This window comes from Haliotis rubra, unplaced genomic scaffold, assembly GCF_003918875.1.
Source record: "Haliotis rubra isolate DU_JTF1 unplaced genomic scaffold, ASM391887v1 Scf143, whole genome shotgun sequence".
Lineage (NCBI taxonomy): Eukaryota > Metazoa > Mollusca > Gastropoda > Lepetellida > Haliotidae > Haliotis > Haliotis rubra.
Window position 1 is genome coordinate 226,878 of NW_025765370.1, and position 20,704 is coordinate 247,581.

Here is a 20,704-nt window from a genome sequence, read left to right on the forward strand (position 1 = left end):
AGCATGAGTCAGGATAAGTATAAAATATCAATTTTAATCAGAAAATTACATTATCTCTATTGATTTTTTCAATGGTTGTTGGCTGTGTCTGCCCACCCTCACCATTTCTCTAAGTGCCGTTTCTTTTGAGCTTTTTCAGTCTACTTTATTTATTACAAAAGAAACTGTGGCCATGTTAAAAAATAATGAAACATTAGGATACATGATTGTCTATTTTGTCTTGAACATTTGAAGGAAGTACAGAAAAAGTGATTTGGTGAAAAATACTTTGTATTTTGAGGAGCAATGGATGATATCCTTTCCCCACACTGTTCTACTTTGAACTCATTGACAGGAATGAAATAGAGGCATCTAAATTTTTTTGCTTGTTTCCTTGTTTGTTAAAATCAGTGCTGGGAGATGAATTAACCTCTGTGTCTGTATTGTATTGACCCTCCTGAATTCCCAGGAAAAAGCAAGAGTCCGGGGATGGTTCAACCTCCACTGTAACGTTGGAGAAAAAGGCTGATGAACCGTATGTGGAGTGTGAGGTGCTGCACTACTCCCGACACCCTGTCTCAGAGACGCCCATTCTCACTGTGATACCCACCTACGTTGACTTCAATGGAATCATTTACTGTCAGTGCCTTGATGATGGTAAGCATGTCTTACATGATCACCTGTGCTCTGTGAAGCTGAAGTTTGTTTCCAGCAGAACTTGATCTCCTTCATTTTCTCACAAACATTCAAAGTAAATTCAAACCCATCACTATTTTAAATCGTAGTATATGTGTCTTTTTAAATGTATGGCTAGATGTATCTAAATTGCTTACGGCTGAAGGGATGGTGTAGGTGAGGTGAGGTGAAATTGGGTTTAACGTCGTGCTTGAGAATATTTCGCTCATATGACGACGTGCATGCGTGTGTGTGTGTATGTGCGGCTGCTTGTACTAGCCCAGAATGAAGCTGGTTTTATAGTGCTAGCCCACTGAGATACCATGCCACAGTGAAGCATGAATACCCCACTCAGACACATTATACTGACTCCGAGCCGACCAGTCCTTGTTGTACCCATTAATGCGAGCGCCAGGCAGGGACCAACAAGTACCATATTTTAACGTCTTTTGGTATGACGCGGTCGGGGATCGAATCAGCGACCTTCCGGTCTCTCGGCGGATGCTCTAACCACTACACCATGGAGGCGGTGAAAGGATGGTGTAAATCCAGCTAGGGCCCATGCAGGAAGCAAATGTACTGTAAGTCCGCATGGTCCCTAGTGTGGTGATCTACCTTCAGTTGTTGGCAATCTGTAGCCTGTTTTTATATTGTATTGTCATATATAGTTAACATATTTTAGATTCAATTACTAGTTTTATGTTGATATATGTGATAATCTAGTTGTTTTACTGTCCTTCTTTGACAGAATTTTATAATTTACCTTCAATTGTTAATATATTTATAACTTGATTTAGTCACCATATGGCTGAAATATTGCCAATGTGACTTAAAATCTTAACTCACTCACTCACTCTCTTCTTCATTTTCCTGTCTGTCTGTCTGTCAGGGCGGTAAGGTAGCCTAGTGGTTATAGTATTCGCTCGTCACAACAAAAGGCCAGGGTTCGATTCTCCACATGGGTACGATGTGTGAAGTCCATTTCTGGTGTCCCACGCTGTGATATTGATGGACTATTGCTAAAAGCAACTTAAAAACCCTACTCAATCACTCACTATCTGTCTGTATATATGTCTGTCTGTCTGTCTGTACATATGGACATACCCCTAAATGTGAATAAGAATGTTCCTACTTTTCCCATTCAGAAAACAAGACATTAAAAGAACCAGCGGCTTAGGTTTACATCATTGAATTGAATGCAGTGTTAAAATTGTTATCACTCTGAGCATTTTTCTGCACAATAACATTGTTTTGGTCTTCTTACAGGAGTTCGATTCCCCATGGGTACAATGTGAAGCCCATTTCTAGTGTCCCATGCTGTGATATTGCTCGAATATTGCTAAAAGCGACTTAAAACAAACTTGCTTTTTACTGGAAAAACATCCCAGCTGCTTCTTCTTAACACTTGAACAGATGGGGATGTGTGTCGTCCAACTGTCACAAACCCGTGAAGATCCGGGTTAGAATATTGATCTTCAGTAACCCATGCTTGTCTTAAGAGGCGACTAACAGGATTGGGTGGTCACGCTCGCTAACTTGGTTCACACATGTCATCGGTTCCCAATTGCGTAGATCGATGTTAATGCTGTTGATCACTGGATTGTCTGGTCCAGACTCGATTATTTACAGACCACTGCCATATAGCTGGAATATTGCTGAGTGCAGCATAAAACTAAACTCACTCCCTCACTCCAACTGTCGCATATCAAACATTCTCTGACAATCACTGTTTCTATTGTTTGGGATATTCTTTTTTTACATTATTAATTTGTAATCTTTTATTGGACACCATGCTTTTTGTCAACCACAGAGACTGAGTTGATGACAATGACAGATGACATCCAGACAAGGTACATGGAATCTAGTCCCCAGCGAGTCCGGTGGCAGAACGGCCAGGCTTGTATCTCCTACTTCAAGACTGATGACCTCTGGTACAGGGCCAGAGTTGTCGAACTCAATAATGACAAAGTCAAAGTAGGTTGGCTGGAGTTAATAATACTTCATGTATTTGTGGAGTGATCGGTCATGAATGGTTGAAGTTTCTTTCCCTATTAATGCAGATTAAATAGATTATTAATAGCGTTTTTAATGCTGAGTGCAGCGTTAAACAACAACCAAACCACACCTGATTATTGTCATGCAGTTTATGTGAATATGCATGCCATGATGTATATGGTATTGTCACCTGTGTAAGGTGATGCATATCAAATCGTGACCTTGCTGTCTCATGTTGTATTGGACACTATTGAAAATGATCAGTTTGATCACAGAGGCTATTCTCATCATGCTTCTTCACATTTTGCTTTGCAGAAGTTACAGGCAGTTATGACTATTTATGCATCATCCCATAGACAAAAGCACTGTTTAGCTTGGAACAAAACATATGACTTTTATTTGTGCATTTTGAGAAATATCATTTCTGAAACAGATTTATTTTCTGTGATAAGTCTAAATTTTGACTTTTGAATTGTCTGTCCATTTACTGCGCCAAGGGGAAAATACGCTCAAATCTGGTCTGCTGCAGAATGAGTTGGCATGTTTAATCTGCCATTGGACTAGTTTGAGGGTCCTCTAATTAATTAGGGCATGTTTTATTAATGTTGCGAGAATTTGTATTGGTTTCTCTATATTCCATTTCTTGCTATTATTATGCCGTGTTATGGTCGGAATAGGGGCGTTCGGGTAGCCTAGTGGTTAATGAGTTCGCTCGTCATGCTGAAGACCCGGGTTCGATTCCCCAGGTGGGTACAAAGTGTGAAACCCATTTCGGGTGCCTCCCACCGTGATGTTACTGGAATATTGCTAAAAGTGGCATAAAACTACACTCACAAAGTATGGTCTAAATATTTCTAAAAGACCTCTTACTTATTGGAAGGAGGGTCACAAGACAGTGCAAAGCAAGTGCCGCTTTCTTGAAATTTTCAAATATATGTGTTCCAAAATTAAACCCATTTCATCTTCCAGGTGCAATATTGTGATTACGGTAATTCCGAACTACAGTCTGTGGATCTTGTCCGCCTTCCTGAGGCCAGATTTGTGGAAAAGCCCCTGCTGTGCCTGGAGTGTGTCCTGCATGGCGTCATCCCTGTAAGTTGTCCACCACTGAAACCACGATCTCATTCAGATCAGGGCTTTCACTTTTATAACCAACCTCTGGGTGTGAAGATCTGACAGCTCTCCTGCATCAGGTGATCTCTTCCCAGGAATTCAGGCATATATGCCAATCAGGAGGTTTGATAAAAAAGACCATAATGCAAGCTGTACCAGACTCTGACAAAATTATAGGTAGCCTGGTGGTTAAAACTAAATTCACTAACTGTCACCCACCATTGTGGTCCAAGATGTCTTATGTCAATGGGCATTGCTTACTGGCAGCCATCAGATTACAAGGAACACAAAAACATTCTTTATAATACTTTGACTATGTTATTGTGAAGACTTGTCTGTTCCAGGCCAGCACTGATGGATCTTGGCCTGTGACGGTGCTGGACCATGTCCACGTCATGATTGTAAACCACCAGTGCCAGATAGAGATCATGGTAAGCTGTAGAGGAGACCTTCCAGTGTCCTTGGGAAGTGCTTGGGTAGCTGATACCTGATTTGGGAACTGAGTAGCTCATACCTGATTTGGGAACTGAGTAGCTGATCGGGTAGCTGATAGCCGATTGGGCAGCTGAGTAGCTGATTGCTAATTTGGCTGCTGTGTAGCTGATTGCTAATTGGGCAGCTGAGTAGCTGATTGCTAATTGGGCTGCTGAGTAGCTGATTGCTAATTGGGCAGCTGAGTAGCTGATTGCTAATTGGGCTGCTGAGTAGCTGATTGCTAATTGGGCTGCTGAGTAGCTGATTGCTAATTGGGCTGCTGAGTAGCTGATTGCTAATTGGGCTGCTGAGTAGCTGATTGCTAATTGGGCAGCTGAGTAGCTGATTGCTAATTGGGCTGCTGAGTAGCTGATTGCTAATTGGCTGCTGAGTAGCTGATTGCTGCTGGAGTAGCTTGGCTGATTGCTGATTGGGCTGCTGAGTAGCTGATTGCTAATTGCTGCTGAGCTAGCTGATTGCTAATTGGGCTGCTGAGTAGCTGATTGCTAATTGGGCTGCTGAGTAGCTGATTGCTGATTGGGCTGCTGAGTAGCTGATTGCTAATTGGGCTGCTGAGTAGCTGATTGCTAATTGGGCTGCTGAGTAGCTGATTGCTGATTGGGCTGCTGAGTAGCTGATTGCTAATTGGGCTGCTGAGTAGCTGATTGCTAATTGGGCTGCTGAGTAGCTGATTGCTGATGGGCTGCTGAGTAGCTGATTGCTAATTGGGCTGCTGAGTAGCTGATTGCTAATTGGGCTGCTGAGTAGCTGATTGCTAATTGGGCTGCTGAGTAGCTGATTGCTAATTGGGCTGCTGAGTAGCTGATTGCTAATTGGGCTGCTGAGTAGCTGATTGCTAATTGGGCTGCTGAGTAGCTGATTACTAATTGGGCTGCTGAGTAGCTGATTGCTAATTGGGCTGCTGAGTAGCAGTAGTATAGTAGAGGGGAGAAAAAGGTGCACCCTGCTTAGAAGCTTCCATACTAGCTAATTCCTCTCCCACAGCCACCCAAAAATGAATGTTTTGCTCAAAACTTCGATAAGACCACTTTTCATCTCCCAAAGCAAGTGCACCCCAATTAGAGCAATGCGGGTGCATGGATATAGCAAAAATGCTAGGAACCAAGCTCTCGCGCGAAGCCTATACCGAGATCCGATCGGGTCGTTTGTCCCTTCGGGAAGCGAAGAAAAAGTACCACATATTGCAAGCCAGATATACACGAATCCAAGATGGTATAGACCCCAATCCACAGACGACGAGAACTCCCAACATGGCAGAAGTCTTCGAGACCTTCGAGATCCTGCTGGAGAAGTGTCGCCCTATGTTGCTTTCCGACCAAGAGAAACAAATCCTGGAGCAATCGGGACACACCTTCTACGAGCGCTACCAGATCCCTCGCCAGTTTCTCGAACTCTATTTGCTGTGCTTTCGCCCACTCGTAGAAGACGGCAAAATAGTCGATTTCGTCTACATCTACCCACCCCACCAATTTCGACCCGCAGCAGGCAAACTCGCCGACGACTACTACCCGGACCCCAAGGACAGACACAACCGATGCACCGACTGCCTCGCCGCTCTATCGGAACTCCCCGCTCTCTTCGGACCCGACAACTCTACATGCAAGTGTGGCGGCATCGACCACTGCGCCGACAGCAAGAAATGCGTTCTCTGGAAAAAGAAAGCGATAGACTACACACCCCAGGAACGACTCCCACTCGAAGTTCTGGAAGGAATCGTGTTCGCCGGTTGTTTCTCGAACATAGAAAACCTGTACGACGACGCCTGCACTTCCTGGAGCATAATACGAAATACAAAGGGAAGAACTGGCTGTTGCTGTTTCTCAATTTGATTTTTAAAACTTGACGTCATATAGATGGAACATAGCTGCAAGTGTGTAAACAATATGCTGCTTTAAAGAACTCCCCTCATGCACATTTGTAACCTTGCAGTGACATTTTTAGAGGTATCAGATCAGGAATATGTACCCTGTCTTCTGATTTGGTTGATAGATTTTATTCATTTAAATAAACACTTATGTCAAGATAACTGACTACGTGTTTGGTTGCAATGGAAATACTGTACTGAGTTGGTTGACAATGACATATTGCAGAAGGCGGAGGAAGACAGTTCGCTGGAGATACGGCTCAAGTTACCCGATGGGTCCGATCTTGGCAAGACGCTCATACAGATGGGGGCGGCTACAAAGCCTGATGATCTTACAACAGAGTATGAAATAAGTCACAAAATATCTGAAGTTATTCAGGTAAGATAGCAGAATTGTCTTCCTTTGATGAACTTTGTATGGTTTGTCTTTTTCAATTTGCATCACTTGGAGATGGGTTTCCATCTCACGTGGGTTTCCATGATGTATGATTATTTGTAAAATATACTGAGGAAAAGTGTAAAAAATCATTTTATTTTGAATGTTATTATGAATAGATCCTGTGTTGACTTTAGGAAATATGTGTTGGTTCAAAATTGCCTCTGTCCACCCAGCAGTGAATTTGGCTCCTTGTATGATACGATGGTAGTCTGAATTTAAACCTTGAGCGCCTGACAGGCAACCGGTTGTATTCTCCACAGGAAGTGTTCTGTACTGGTTGACCAGGGGTAATATGTCAGCGCTTTGAGTATGCAATGTGCATGGATAAATGCGCAGTATAAATGGACTATTATTATTGTTATTGATGTAACTGAAAAGGAGATGTTTGGTAGAACTGATTTGAATAGGTATCCACTGTAAGAGGCAGTTTTGGTTTTATCCTGGAGATTAGTACGATTGTTCAAGTTGTATTGACACCTGTTTGTTCCTTATTGAACAGAAGCGCTATCCATATAAACAACCTTGCCTAGCACCAGTTGGAGAATATTTCCCTGTTGTCGTCACCCATATGGAACTGCCAAATATTGTAAGTATAGAAATCTGTCTGGATTGTTTGGCCACAGAATATGAAATAGCCTCCGGTATTATGTTATATGGCTCTCAAATAATCTGCCTGTGTCACCACATTCAGTTGTCTTCTCGTAGAAAGCTCAGGGCCTAGATTTTCGAAGCTCTCTTAACGCTAAGATAGTCGTAAGTTAATGTATGGCACTTACGACTATCTTAGCTCTAAGAGAGCTTTGAAAATCTAGGCCCTGGTACGCATACTCATACCCAAAGAATAAAAGTAAGGATAAGATATACCAGTATGGATGAACTTCTGTTTGTATGCTTGGTTAAAGCATTCGCTCGTCACATTGAAGATGTGGGTTCGATTCCCCACGTGGGTAAAATGTGTGATGCCCATTGGAATAATAAAAGCCATAATACATAATACTCACTCTCACTCACTCACACTTTTTGTACAATGAGGAGTGATGTTTCGGAGTAGATTCTGATGCCATTATCATATGCCTCTCAAAGAGGTCAGGTACCCTGTATGTATCATAAAGACTGCGGGGTTTGTTTACTGTTGGAGGGGAGGTCTTTGTTTTGCTGCTTATCAGAGTTTGGTGTTTGGGTGATTGTTTTGTCTGATTTGTTTGTGTTTGCACACTGTCACACTCGGCAACATTGCAGGTAAATAACAACTTGCACCAGACTGGTGGTTGATGTTGAAGGTTATCCAGATATGCCAATCTCTACTAATTTTAGGCTCAAACTACGTCAATACGATTGTTCTAGAAATTCGACGAAATTTGAAGAAAATTCATTAAAATTCAGACAGAGAGACAAAAACATATATCTTTTCGTCAATTAAATACATTTTCGCAAAAAACATTCAACAAGAAGAGTGTAATTCTGATAATTGGGAAATCTGCTGTTTGAGGTTTGTGAAATTAAAGCATCTGATTGTATCTGAAACTGAAGACTGTGTGCCTTGCTTCAGGTATGGTTCCAGCATGTTCCTCAGGAATGCTGTGATATAGATGACAAGGTGGTGAAGCGAGCACTGCAGGTAAACAATGACCTGGCAGCTCTAGTCAAGATGTCCGCCGAGCTGGCACAGGCAGAAGCCATAGGGAAATCTTTCATCAAAGTTCCAGCACGGGGTAAGTTGTATGTCTGCCATTCAGAGTTCACTGAAATAAAGATGTGATATCACGACAGTACTAGTGGAAGCGGCTTTGGGTTCATTATGCTTGCTTGAGGTCAGATACTTTGTTCTGGTATGAAGTTGTTGTGGGCATGTTCGCTGAAGTATCTTGTTTTAAATGCATGGAGGATTAAATTCTTTCTGGGGGCCTTCTAGAAATGGATCGGAAGGAACTGCTTCTGTTTGTAAAGTACTTAAAAAAAATCTTTAGTTTCTACCCATTTAACCTCTCAGGGATTTTTGAAGACCTCAGAACCTGAATGTATCCAGCAAGGCTGCAGCTGTTGTCAGTAAATGTTCCTCGAAGGGAATAACTAATGTGATGACTAGGTCAAATTGATTTGTATTCCGCTGATAATAGGACCCCACGAAATGAAGATGCTCATTCTTTTTTATATATTCCTCCTTGGGGTCCTTATAAGTATTTAAATGTCCATTTAAAATCCCTACGACAGTTGTAACAATATTTGACTAAAAATATTTACAAAACAAAAACTATGTTTTGTCTTGTGAGACCACCCTTACAGGGCCCTCCGGCCCCCTACAGCCAAGAGCAGGTAACTCCAGACCGTAACCTCGTACCTCACTTTCCATGCTGTCGTTTACTGGCAAGACGTGGGTCCACTTCCAAGAAGTTTTAATTTCCCAACACGAATATGAGTGTCTCAGAAACAGCTACTGTATGTATGGTTCTCTTTTTTCCCTGCATGGGCGATTTGGAGACTTGTTCTGAACTTTTTCATTCATAATTTCTAGTTGTAACTTGGTACCTGTCGCGGTCAACTCGCCGAGTGCGTGTCAAGATGGCGGACAGGTCCCTTCGCTAGCCTCACTGTTCATTGGCTTCCCATGTGGTTTTTCAATGTTACGTGTGGGTATAGTAATTTTATTTATATGTTCTTACATGTAGGGCGTTATTTCCACTGCTAGCATTTTCTATCATACGCTAAAAGTCGTAATTTTTAGTTATGTTGCAGTGCGTATAACTTGTTATTGTCAACTGCAGGCTACGATTGTTGATATACACATTAGTAATGTAAGCCCATGGNCGTGTTTTTTCATATATTTATGTATGTATGTATGGGGTAGCTTACTGCACAGGTTTTATACTTGTTGCAGTTTAAATCCTGTACTTCGTGCCTCGCTGCCATTCCCGTGAGGGATACGCACGAGGTGTGTCTGAGGTGTCTCATGCAGACTGATCATGAAGAAACGGGTTGTCCGGCGTGTGAGATTTTCACGCCTAAAACTATTAAGTCCAGGCGGGTGGACAAGCTGTTCTACAGCAACCTGCTTCGGGCGGGGGGTGATATCTGGGCTCAGGATCCCCCGTTCACACAAGTAAGGGTGTGTGTGTGTGTGTGTGTGTGTGTGTGTGTGTGTGTGTGTTGTAATGGTTGGCTGCGGAGAACGCGCCTCCCCCCGGGCAGCTTGATCCCGGCTGAGGCCGTGGTGATAGCGTGCCCTCGGCGCCTTGTGGCGACCTAGCTTCAAGCTCAGGTCCGTCACAGGCGCCTGGCGCCGGCGATGCAGGGTTACCCCTGTCTTCGCCTGGTGCCCTGACTGGCGGTCGCCTAGGCGCCGACCAGCTCGGGGATACCTCGGCGCCTGGCAGCCAGTCTGGGTTGCCCTGGAAACCAGTCGCGGCAGGTTCCTCTCGGGCACCTCGGTGACCTGGCGTGGATTCCACCCGGCAGGGCGACTCATTCCCTCTGGCACCTCTTGACCTTTTGAGTCTTTCTTGTTCAGCCTCTGGTGTATCCTCGGCGGTCTCACAGGAGTATGAGAGTACGGCGGCCGGGGATTGTACCGAGATTGATATGGAGGATGATGAAGGGAGGGAGGAGTCGGAGGTGGGAGTTCCGTACTCCTTTGGCTCGTCCCTGCGGCAGGTTCGGGATAAGATCGCCGAAGTCCTGCCTCAGGTGGCCGTTCCCGTACAGGCACCCGATCCCACGGAGTATCGGCTCCCGGGGGAGGCTTTCGCGTCGAGCGGTCCCCGGCACGCCTCCGCATTCTGCCATCACTGGTGAGTGAGGTGGTCGATCCTCTCTTGACTGGTGCCCGCACGCGGTTTGATTTGCCCAACGTCGGCTAGCGGTACCAGTTGGGAGAGGTACCAGTGGTGGACGAGTGCGTCTTCGCTTCCGTCACTCTAGGGGGGTCGTCCTCGTCTTCCCTGGCCTCGGCCAGGCAGGGCAGGCGCCTCCCCCCTTTTCCTAACAATTCACTTATGCTGAGGTCTGCGTATCGGTCCTTTGAGGAGTGCTACCGGTGCGCAGCCCAGCAATTAAAAGTGGCCGTCCACTCAGCCTACCTGTCTGCTCTGCAGGGACAGCTGGTGGATCAAAGCGCTTGTGTCCACTCTCATCTAGCTCGGGATAGCATTCGGTGCTGTGCCAGCCAGATGATGGGTGCCGTTATGGGCTTGCGACGGCTGTGGTTGTCCATGGCGCGGTATTCGCCGGCCACGAAACAGGCGCTCCTGTCTTTGCCTTACACAATGGGGTCCTCCCTGTTCCCTGGGGCATTGCAGGGTGTTAGGGAGGCCGCGGAGGCCGTGTCTACCTTCAAAGACTCTAAGCCTTTGTTGGAGCAGCCCTCCGTTCCTCGCCAACGGCCTTCCCCGCTCGCTTCCACTTATCCTTCTGCCCCGGCAAAGGAATCTGCAAAGTGGACTGCCCCTTTGCAGGCCAAGCGGAGCAAGCGCGCAAGAGGCAAGGGCAGGCCTGCTCAGTCGCAGCAGCCTTTTCGGGGCAGAGGGAAGCCAGCCCCGGCTTCCTGCTGATTCCTTCCCCAGAGCCCTTATTGACCCCCACTCACGCAAGCGGAGACTTGCCGACTGTGGGGGTGCACTGCCTCATGCCAAATGTCCCTGTCGGCGGCCGGTTGTCCCTATTCCTTCGGGAGTGGGAGGCAGCCACCACAAATCCTGGGTCCTTTCCACGCTCAGGGATGGCCATTTGCCACAGTGGAGGCGAGATCCTCCGTCCTTCTCCGGGGTTCGGCACACTCCCGTGCCGACTTCCCGGGAAAAGGCGGACGTACTCCATGCCGAAGTTCAGTCCTTACTGGACAAGGCAGCCATCGAGGTGGTTCCTGTGGGTCAGCAAGGAGAGGGATTTTACTCCACCTACTTCCTAGTGACCAAAAAGGACGGAGGGTTCAGACCCATTCTGAATCTCAGAGGGCTGAACAAGTTACTGGAGGTGCCGTCTTTCAGGATGGAGACACTCAGGTCAGTGATCTCCTCCGTTGAGACAGGGGATTGGCTCGATCTCAAAGACGCATACCTCCATGTTCCAATGCACCCCGAGTTCAAGAAGTACCTCCGGTTCTCCTTCGACGGGACTTGCTACCAGTTTTGTGTGCTCCCCTTCGGCATCTCCACGGCGCCAAGGGTGTTCACCAAACTTATGCTAATCCCAGCTCAGTTAGCCAGGTCTCAGGGCAGGTGTTGTTACCCGTACCTGGACGATTGGCTTCTCAGGGCCTTAGGTCCTCAGTTAAGCAGAGCCTCCACACTGTGGGTGATGGATACTCTGGTGTCACTGGGCTGGATTATCAACCTCAAGAAATCAGACCTCGTTCCGACGCAGGATCTGATATTCTTGGGGGCAAGATTCAACACAGAGCTAGGGATTGTTTCCTTTGCTCCGGACCGTATCGTCAAAGTCCAGAGGACTGTGTTACAGTTCCTCCAGTCGCCCCAGGCGTCGGCCCGAACATGGCTTCGGTTGCTAGGTAACATGGCGGCGACAGTGGACGTGGTTTGGCGTGCGCGTCTGAGGATGTGACCAGTTCAGCAAGCGTTAGCTCAGCTGTGGTCCCACTTGCAGAGCTACGAGATTATTCTCACGACGCCCGAGTGGTTAATTCCTCACTTGCAGTGGGGACGGACGTCGGGAATTTGTCCAGGGGGATCTCTCTAGACACCCCGACACCTTCCCTCTCAGTTCAGATTGGGGGGGCTGGGCGAGCACTCAGTCTCCGGCCTCTGGTCGGAGCAGGAAGTCAGCCTACACATCAGTGTGTTAGAACTGAGAGCAGTCCGCAGGGTGTTCGAGAACTTTCGGGTGTTTGTTCAAGGCCGTGTGGTTCGTCTAGAGATGGACAATCAAACGGCCATGTCTTACATTCTCAAGCAAGGCGGCACAGTGTCTCCGTCACTCCTTCAGGAGGCGTGGCAGTTTCTACTATGGTGCGATCAGTTCAACATACGGGTTTTGCCTGTTTATCTCCCGGGGGTAGACAACGTCCGTGCAGATGCACTCTCACGGCGTATACTAGCCCCACACGAGTGGATGCTCGACCGGGAGATATTCGGGATTATCTCCCAGTTGTTCGGGTCGTTCCAGGTGGATCTGTTTGCGTCTGGGGTGACTAACCAGATTCCTGTGTTTTGCTCTCGGATTCCGGATCCGAGAGCGCTAGCCAACGACGCCTTTCATCTAGATTGGACGGACAGGGTACTGTGGGCGTTCCCCCCGATACCACTGATTCCCAGAGTCCTGTCTCAGCTGACCGCACAACCAGCTCGGCTACTTGTGCTTCTGGCACCCCTTTGGTCGGCACAAAGTTGGTTTCCGGTAATTCTCAGGTTTCTGGCTCAGCCTCCTGTTCTATTACCTTTTCGACCGGACCTCCTATCCCAGAACGGAGCGCCCCACCCGAATCCCAGTGGCCGCTGTCAGGGATCGCCTCCGTGCGAGCGGAATTCCTGCACCAGTTGCAAACACAATTCTGGCTTCGCGGAGGGATTCAACAAACGTTCAATATGAGGATAGATGGGCCTGTTATTCGCGCTGGTGTGTCAACAGGGGGATTCTTGATCCCTTTTCTGCAGATTTAGTCTCTGTCTTAGAATTCCTCCAGTCTCGGTTGGACGCCGGTCTAGCGTCTTCAACTGTTCGAGGATATTCTACGGCTATTTCTGCGTTTCATATTCCTGTTGACAGTGCTCTCTTGGGGCAGCACCCTCTTGTGCAGCGCTTTTTAGCAGGCGTGGACAGAATCCGTCCGGTTGTCTGGCGGATTAGTTCCCTGTAGGATTTGTCAATCGTTCTTGATTGGCTGTCCGGTCCACTGTTTCACAATCTGTCGGCTCTTTCACTCGAGCTGTTGATGTGGAAGACGGCGTTTCTTGTGGCGGTGACTTCAGGCAGGCGGGTTGGCGATATTCACGCAATGTCGGCCGATCCCGCGCTTAATGTTTTTCACAAAGACAGAGTTAGCATACGGCTGCCTGATACTTACCGCCCTAAGAAGGATAGTCCCTTCCATGTGACGGTGCCTATTGAGCTCCCAGCTTTCACTCAGCCTTCCCTGCCCGGTACCTCTCTACGACGTGCTCACGTCTTAGATGTCCGTAAGACTCTTAAGGCTTATATCAAACGAACAAGGGGTACCCGTAAGGATAACCAATTGTTTTGTTGTTATGGCGGGGTTCAGGCTGGTCTTCCGGCGACCAAGCAAACCATTTCTCGGTGGCTTGTCTCTGCCATACATATGAGCTATACTCACACAGGGCGTATCCCGCCTGTAGGGTTGAAAGCTCATTCGGTTAGGGCAGTTGCTACTACGAAAGCTTACGCTGCAGCCCTGCCCATTGAGGAGATCTGCTCCACGGCTATTTGGAGCCGTCCGAGTACCTTCATCCGTCATTACCAACTTGACAGACTCTCCAGTGAGCGTGCTCGGTTCGGTCAGTCAGTTCTCTCCAGTGGGCATGGTTCCACCTTTCTAGCCGATTGAGCTTTCGAGGATTTAATGATATGAACCATTATATGCCAATTTTTTAGCACTGGTGTTGGGTTTTAAAAAACTTGTTTACATATCCCCTTGGTGACGGGTTTTATGTGGTGATGGTTTTTATTCCCATGTCTTTTGCATTCTGCTCTGGACTTACTGGCCTTGGAAACTTTGCTTAATCGAGGTATTAAGGCATTTTGTTTCTTGCGGCTTATTGCGGGACACCTTATCTTCACTTCCGATTGATTACGGGAGGGAGGGAGGGTTTTCCCGTTTGTTTGCATTAGCGAGGTTTCGCTGGGCAATTATAATATGTTGGACCCTGACCCTGGCTCATGCCCCCGCCTGATTGGCTATGGTGGACATGTGACCGGGTAAGTGAGTTTTTTTTCTGCTATATTTAGCTTGGGAAATTCCACTTCTTGTCGGGGGGTGTTTTATGCAGACAGAAAGCCACTCCTTAGCTCCGTCTTTAGGAGTCTGTCTTATGCTTATAAGTACCCCAGGGAGGAATATATAAAAAAGAATCTAACTAACCTGTAGAGGTTTCAGATTCTTTGAATATATTCCTCCTTGAGGTACGCCCGCCCACCTCCCCACATTCTATCTGACTTCGTTCAGCATGGAAAGTGAGGTACGAGGTTATGGTCTAGAGTTACCTGCTCTTGGCTATAGGGGGCCGGAGGGCCCTGTAAGGGTGGTCTCACAAGACAAAACGTAGTTTTTGTTTTTTAAATATTTTTATTCAAATATTGTTACAACTGTCGTAGGGATTTTAAATGGACATTTAAATACTTATAAGTACCCCAAGGAGGAATATATTCAAAGAATCTGAAACCTCTACAGGTTAGTTCGAATTTTACCTTATTGTATCGAATGCTGTAGTACAGTAAAGTGTTGAAATACTTCAGAAATTAAGAACTGAAAAATAACCGTTTATTTTCCAGTTGGTGACCAAGGGAAATGTATTTGGAATCATGATAATGTAGATTTTGTGTTCTTACATACATAGAGACGAATATGAGTGTCATATTTATGACTTACTGTAAAGGTGTTCATGCTTGTTCTGTTCTACCAGGCCAGATGTGTAGCGCCCAGTTCAGCTTTGATGACTGCTGGTACCGGGGCCTGGTGATCGACAGAGACGAGGACACACAGTCAGCTCTCGTCCTGTTTGTTGATTACGGGAATGTGGAATATGTCTATCTGGACAGGTTTGTGTTTGATTGTCAGGTCCTGTGTGTTTGTTTCCTTGTCTGTTCGACCCGTGATGATCCGGGGTAGAATATGTCTTCAGCAACCCATGCTTGCCACAAAAGGTGACTATGCTTGTCGTAAGAGGCGACTAACGGGATCGGGTGGTCAGGCTCACTGACTTGGTTGACACATGTCATCGGTTCCCAATTGCGCAGATCGATGCTCATGCTGTTGATCACTGGACTGTCTTGTCCGGACTCGATTATTTACAGACCGCCGCCATATAGCTGGAATATTGCCGAGTGCGGCACAAAACTAAACTAACTCACTCACTCACTCCTTGTCTGTTCATGGTTACTTTTGTGAGTGGTATTTAAGTCATGAGGAAAGAACGAAAAAGCTATTTATGAAAAATTATACACAATGGTGCATCTGCTAAGATCTTGGTTAGAACTGATCTTCAGCAACTCATGCATATCCAAAGAGATGGCTATCAGGATCAGACTAGCTTACTTGGTTAATGGATTTCATCCTGCGCCAACTGATCACTGCTTATGTCAGTCTCTGAATTGTTTGGCCCAGTGATGTTTATTTGCCATGATATTGCTGGAATATTGATGAGTGGGGGATTTAACAACAAGCAAGCATCATGGTATGTATTATTTTCAAATTGATATAACTAGTTCAAGGCTTACAAGGAGCCAACACATTCAACTACACTGTCGAAATGAAACAGCGCCATGGTCCTTAGTATGGTGATCTACCTTCAGTAGTTTGCAATCTATAGCCTGTTTTTATATTGTATTGTCTTTCATAGTTAAGATGTCACACTTTGCTAGGGATCACAAAAATTCACAACTTCACTTAAATGTAGGTTCATAATTCGAAATTGTATCCATTTAAAACTAGATAATTTATAATATGGTAACCCCTCTTTAGGCAAACAGTCACTTTAAGTGCACTCTATGTACCTGATACATGAGTAACCATAAAAATGGCTTTCATGGCACCAGTCAGCCATTTTGCAAATCATGGAACGAGTCATTGACAAGTACACAACACCTGTCAACAGCAGGTATGGGATCCACAAGATGCAATGACATACTGAAACCTAGGATCCATGCTTATAATACACTTTGATATTTAAACCAAATTTGAGCCCACATCATAGTTTTCTGTTGAATCCATGATTGGATTCTAAGCAAAGTGTGAATAGTATAGTTTTACATTTATAACTGTGATATTCTAGTTATTTTACTGTCCTTTTCAGACAGGTAAGTATATTATCTAAATTTGTTTTTATTCATCCATAAATTTACAACTTTCTTAGTCACAATATGGCTGAAATACTGCCGATGTGACTTTAAATTTTAACTCACTCACTCACTAAAATGAAACAGTTGACTGCATTTGCATTTCAAGATGTCAGTGTAAATAACTGGATGCATGTAGTGAATGAATATAAAAGAATTGATATGGGAATTAATGCATCCTAAGGGAGTGATGCGACAAGAATTTGGAAAATGTTGGGTTTATTGACAGTTCAGTGTTGGCTGTGTTACAGGTTGCGTGTCCTGACAGCATCAGCCCGGGGGCTGGCAGGTCAAGGTGTGCGGAGCTACCTTCATGGGGTGCAGCCTCCGGGAGGGGCCTCACAGATCTGGTGTAAGAACAGCATGACAGTGAACCTGGAGCTGCTCAGAGACAAACAACTAGTAGCTTGTATAAAGGTGGGTGTGCCAGGTTTAATAGCCTGTATAAAGGTGGATGTGCCAGGTTTAATAGCCTGTATACAGGTGGATGTGCCAGGTTTAATAGCCTGTATAAAGCAGGGTGTATCAGGTTTAATAGCCAGTGTAAAGGTGGGTGTGTCAGGTTTAATAGCCAGTATAAAGGTGGGTGTGTCAGGTTTAATAGCATGTACAAAGGTGGGTGTGCCAGGTTTGATAGCTTGTATAAAGGTGGGTGTGCCAGGTTTGATAGCTTGTATAAAGGTGGGTGTGCCAGGTTTGATAGCTTGTATAAAGGTGGGTGTGCCAGGTTTAATAGCTTGTATAAAGGTTGGTGTGCCAGGTTTAATAGCTTGTATAAAGGTGAATGTGCCAGGTTTAATACCCCGTGTAAAGGTGGGTATGTCGGGTTGAATAGCCTGTATAAAGGTTGGGGTGTCAGGATTATTAGCCTGTATAAAGGTGAATGTGCCAGGTTTAATAGCCTGTATAAAGGTGGATGTGCCAGGTTTAATAGCCTGTATAAAGGTGGATGTGCCAGGTGTAATAGCCAGTGTAAAGGTGGGTGTGTCAGGTTTAATAGCCTGTACAAAGGTGGGTGTGCCAGGTTTGATAGCTTGTATAAGGTGGATGTGTCAGGGAAAGAAACACCTTGTAACCTGTATCAGCTAGGTCCAAGATGGGTGCATCAGACAAACAGATTTGGTTCTTTATCAAGATGACTGCATTTGATAAAAAGTTGAATCCTCATTAAAGTGGTTATGTCATAGACAGACAAATTTTCTTTCACTTCATGTGTTCATTGCTTCATCAACCATTCAACTATTTCAGTACTTGTGATAACGAATGGCGACCACTCTCAAGTGTAATTGGGTGTTGTTTACTTGTACCCTAACACATTGTCTGGCATGTTTCCTTCTCAGTCCTTGGAGCCACTATGTGTGGAGCTGTACCAGAAAAGCAGTGATGACATCAATACAGAACAATTGGAGTTGGCCTACCAGCAACTCATAGATTCTGGCCTTGCTCAGATTGACCCAAGTCTTGCTGAGGAATCAGAGTTGTAAGTAGAAGCATGTCTCGTATCTGTTGATTGTACGATGCTATTTTCCTAGTTGATTCTATCAGTATTAGGTGCTATTTAAAGTTGTCAGCCTACAGCTTGTTGTCTAGTGCCATATGAATCTTGTTGCTTGTCTTTGTGCAGTTGGTACCCGTGAAGATCCGGGTTAGAATTGATCTTCAGTAACCCATGCTTGTCGTTAAGAGATGACTAATGGGATCGGGTGGTCAGGCTTGCTGACTTAGTTGACACATGTGTGTCCCAATTGTGTAGATCGATGCTCATGCTGTTAATCACTGGATTGTCTGTTCCATCATGTTACAGACTGCTGCCATATAGCTAGAATATTGCTGAGTGCAATGTAAACTCAGTTCACTCACTTGTACAGTTGGTGGAAACAAGTATCTTTTCCAAATTTTCAAAGGTTTCAAAACAACAACCTAGCTTCAAAGTGTCAAACAATGGCACAGTTTGAGAACGAGCCTGAGAATTCCGTCTCTGATCTGTTCACTGTTGCATGTTGAAGGGAGGTAGGGTAGCCCAGTGGTTAAAGTTTTCACTCTTTAACCCAAAGACCTGTGTTTGATTCACAACATGTGTTCAATATGTGAAGCATAGTTCTGGTACCCCCAGCACTGATGTTGCTAGAATATTGCTAAAGGTGACGAAAAAAACTTACTTACTTTGGTTGCAGGTTTGACTTGGCAGTAACTGCCAGCTTGAAGCAAGCAGAACTGGATGCTGATGTTGTAATAGAGGAAGACACAGAGCTGAAGGAGGATGAACGGGTCACAGAGTAGGACAACATGGATGTCCATGGCAACATACACTAGCAAGAGACGGACACAGTCCAGGAGTGACTTGATGTTTTACATCTGAATTGGTGGATGTGTTAAGTGTTTCAATAAATGGACTAACCTTGGCCCTTATTCTCGAAATGTTCGTAGCCCTAAGAATTCTTAACTTTGATCATAGCCAGAGTGTTAAGAATGGGCTTAAGAAGTTTGTAGGGCTACGAACGTTTCGAGAATAGCTAGCCTGGTCACTGTCACTGATAGACCTAATCATGAGTTGTCAGAACATCTGACGGAAGAAGATTGTATATTTTCTGAAATGCTTTCCACAAGGTTGTTATTGATATATTCATGTCATTTATGAATATATGATCATTGTTCTTGTAGTTTTTTTAAAAATTTCAGTCCCCTAGGTGAATTTATTGTCTTCTGAACAAGTAGGCATTCATGTATTGCTTTAAGGTATTGCCAAGTCTTAAAAACTATCTGATATAATACAGGAAGGGATGTAGTGCTGAGAGAAGAAAGGTTTACTGGCAGTAATAGGGAGAAAGTTTCAGCTATGTGAACCTGAAGACCTCTAATATTGAAACTGAGAAACAATTAAAAGTAGTAATATGAATATGTGTGAAACTGAGGAACATGTGAAATTAATAACATACTTGTGGAACTGCGAAACATGTGAAATTAAGTGAAACTGAGAAAAGTGTGAAGTTGAAAATAATTGTGAAACTGAGATGAATGTGAAATTAATTGGAGCATGTATGAGACGAAAAAGTGGTGGAAATGTTGAAACATTTGATTGATAGGATTTCCAAGATTGGACTTGTTCATGTGCATATATTATTGCTGATGTTATGTTGTTACATCCTTTGCCCTGAATATGAATGTATATAATAGGTTTAGTTTGCAAAACTGATTTTTCATGATGTGGCCAAAGATAGGATTTAATCCAAGTTTAGATTGCAGCGAGTATGTGAAGAGAAAAGGTGTAAATATCGGTGTATGTGCGATTGACATTTGTTGGTGCTTTCATCTTGAAGGAAGAATGTGGATCACTTTGTGAAAAGTGCCAGATGTCAATCATCCTGAATCTCAGTACAACATTAAATCATTTTCATCTTTGTTTGTAACCTCATGACATTCTACAGTGTTTATGATAATTGTGACTTATTTTGTTAATAACAGTGCCATAACTTCTACTTTCGGGAACATGTATAACACTGGTGTTGGAAAGCCTTACTTAGCGATCTAAATTTTGATTTCTTAGTGGTAGCTCAAACAAGTTTGAAAAATTAATTAAATAAAAAGTTTGCAATGTGCAATTCTTGAGGGAAGTACAGGGATTGGGAAAGGCAGGGGCCATGGTTCATTTTGCAAATTTGAATAAAAAATTGCCCATTAAAATTTTGAAGTTACTGATACAAGGGTTTGGGCTCATTCTAAATTCAGAAAATTGCTAATAATGCTGAAAATGGCCCATTGTCAAAGTTCTCTATCCCAATCCCTGGAAGTATAGGGGTAGTTGGGTAGCCCAGTGGTTGAAGCATTTGGTGGTCACACTGAAGGTCCTGGTTTGATTCCCCACATGGGTGCAAGGTGTGAAGCCCATTTCTGGTGTCCCCTGTCGTGATATTGCTGGAATATTGATAAAAGTTGCATAAAACTAAACTTACTCACTCACCTAAATATATAACCTGAGTCATATCTTTGGGTTAAATGTGTTTTTTGAGGTGTAGCTTCAAAAATATCTAATCTTCATACAAAAGCTATCCTTATTTCTTTGTTCCTTAGAACTACAAAAACTTAGAATGTGCTAAGGAAGAGAACGTATATTTATTGATTTATTTTTA

General features: G+C 44.6%; 1 protein-coding gene across 1 annotated transcript in view; it reads left to right on the forward strand.

Annotated features, from left to right (window-relative positions):
• LOC124269257 (RING finger protein 17-like) overlaps positions 1 to 20,141 on the forward strand; it is an 89,837-nt gene extending 69,696 nt beyond the window's left edge. The window contains exons 32-42 of the mRNA XM_046704268.1: positions 449 to 636; positions 2,465 to 2,628; positions 3,619 to 3,741; positions 4,107 to 4,193; positions 6,348 to 6,500; positions 7,060 to 7,146; positions 8,110 to 8,272; positions 15,146 to 15,281; positions 16,829 to 16,994; positions 17,918 to 18,057; positions 18,752 to 20,141. Of these exons, the coding sequence (XP_046560224.1) occupies positions 449 to 636; positions 2,465 to 2,628; positions 3,619 to 3,741; positions 4,107 to 4,193; positions 6,348 to 6,500; positions 7,060 to 7,146; positions 8,110 to 8,272; positions 15,146 to 15,281; positions 16,829 to 16,994; positions 17,918 to 18,057; positions 18,752 to 18,857 (1,513 nt within the window). The 3' untranslated portion in view covers positions 18,858 to 20,141. The remainder of the gene's footprint in view (positions 1 to 448; positions 637 to 2,464; positions 2,629 to 3,618; positions 3,742 to 4,106; positions 4,194 to 6,347; positions 6,501 to 7,059; positions 7,147 to 8,109; positions 8,273 to 15,145; positions 15,282 to 16,828; positions 16,995 to 17,917; positions 18,058 to 18,751) is intronic.
• The last annotated feature ends 563 nt before the right edge of the window (positions 20,142 to 20,704 follow it).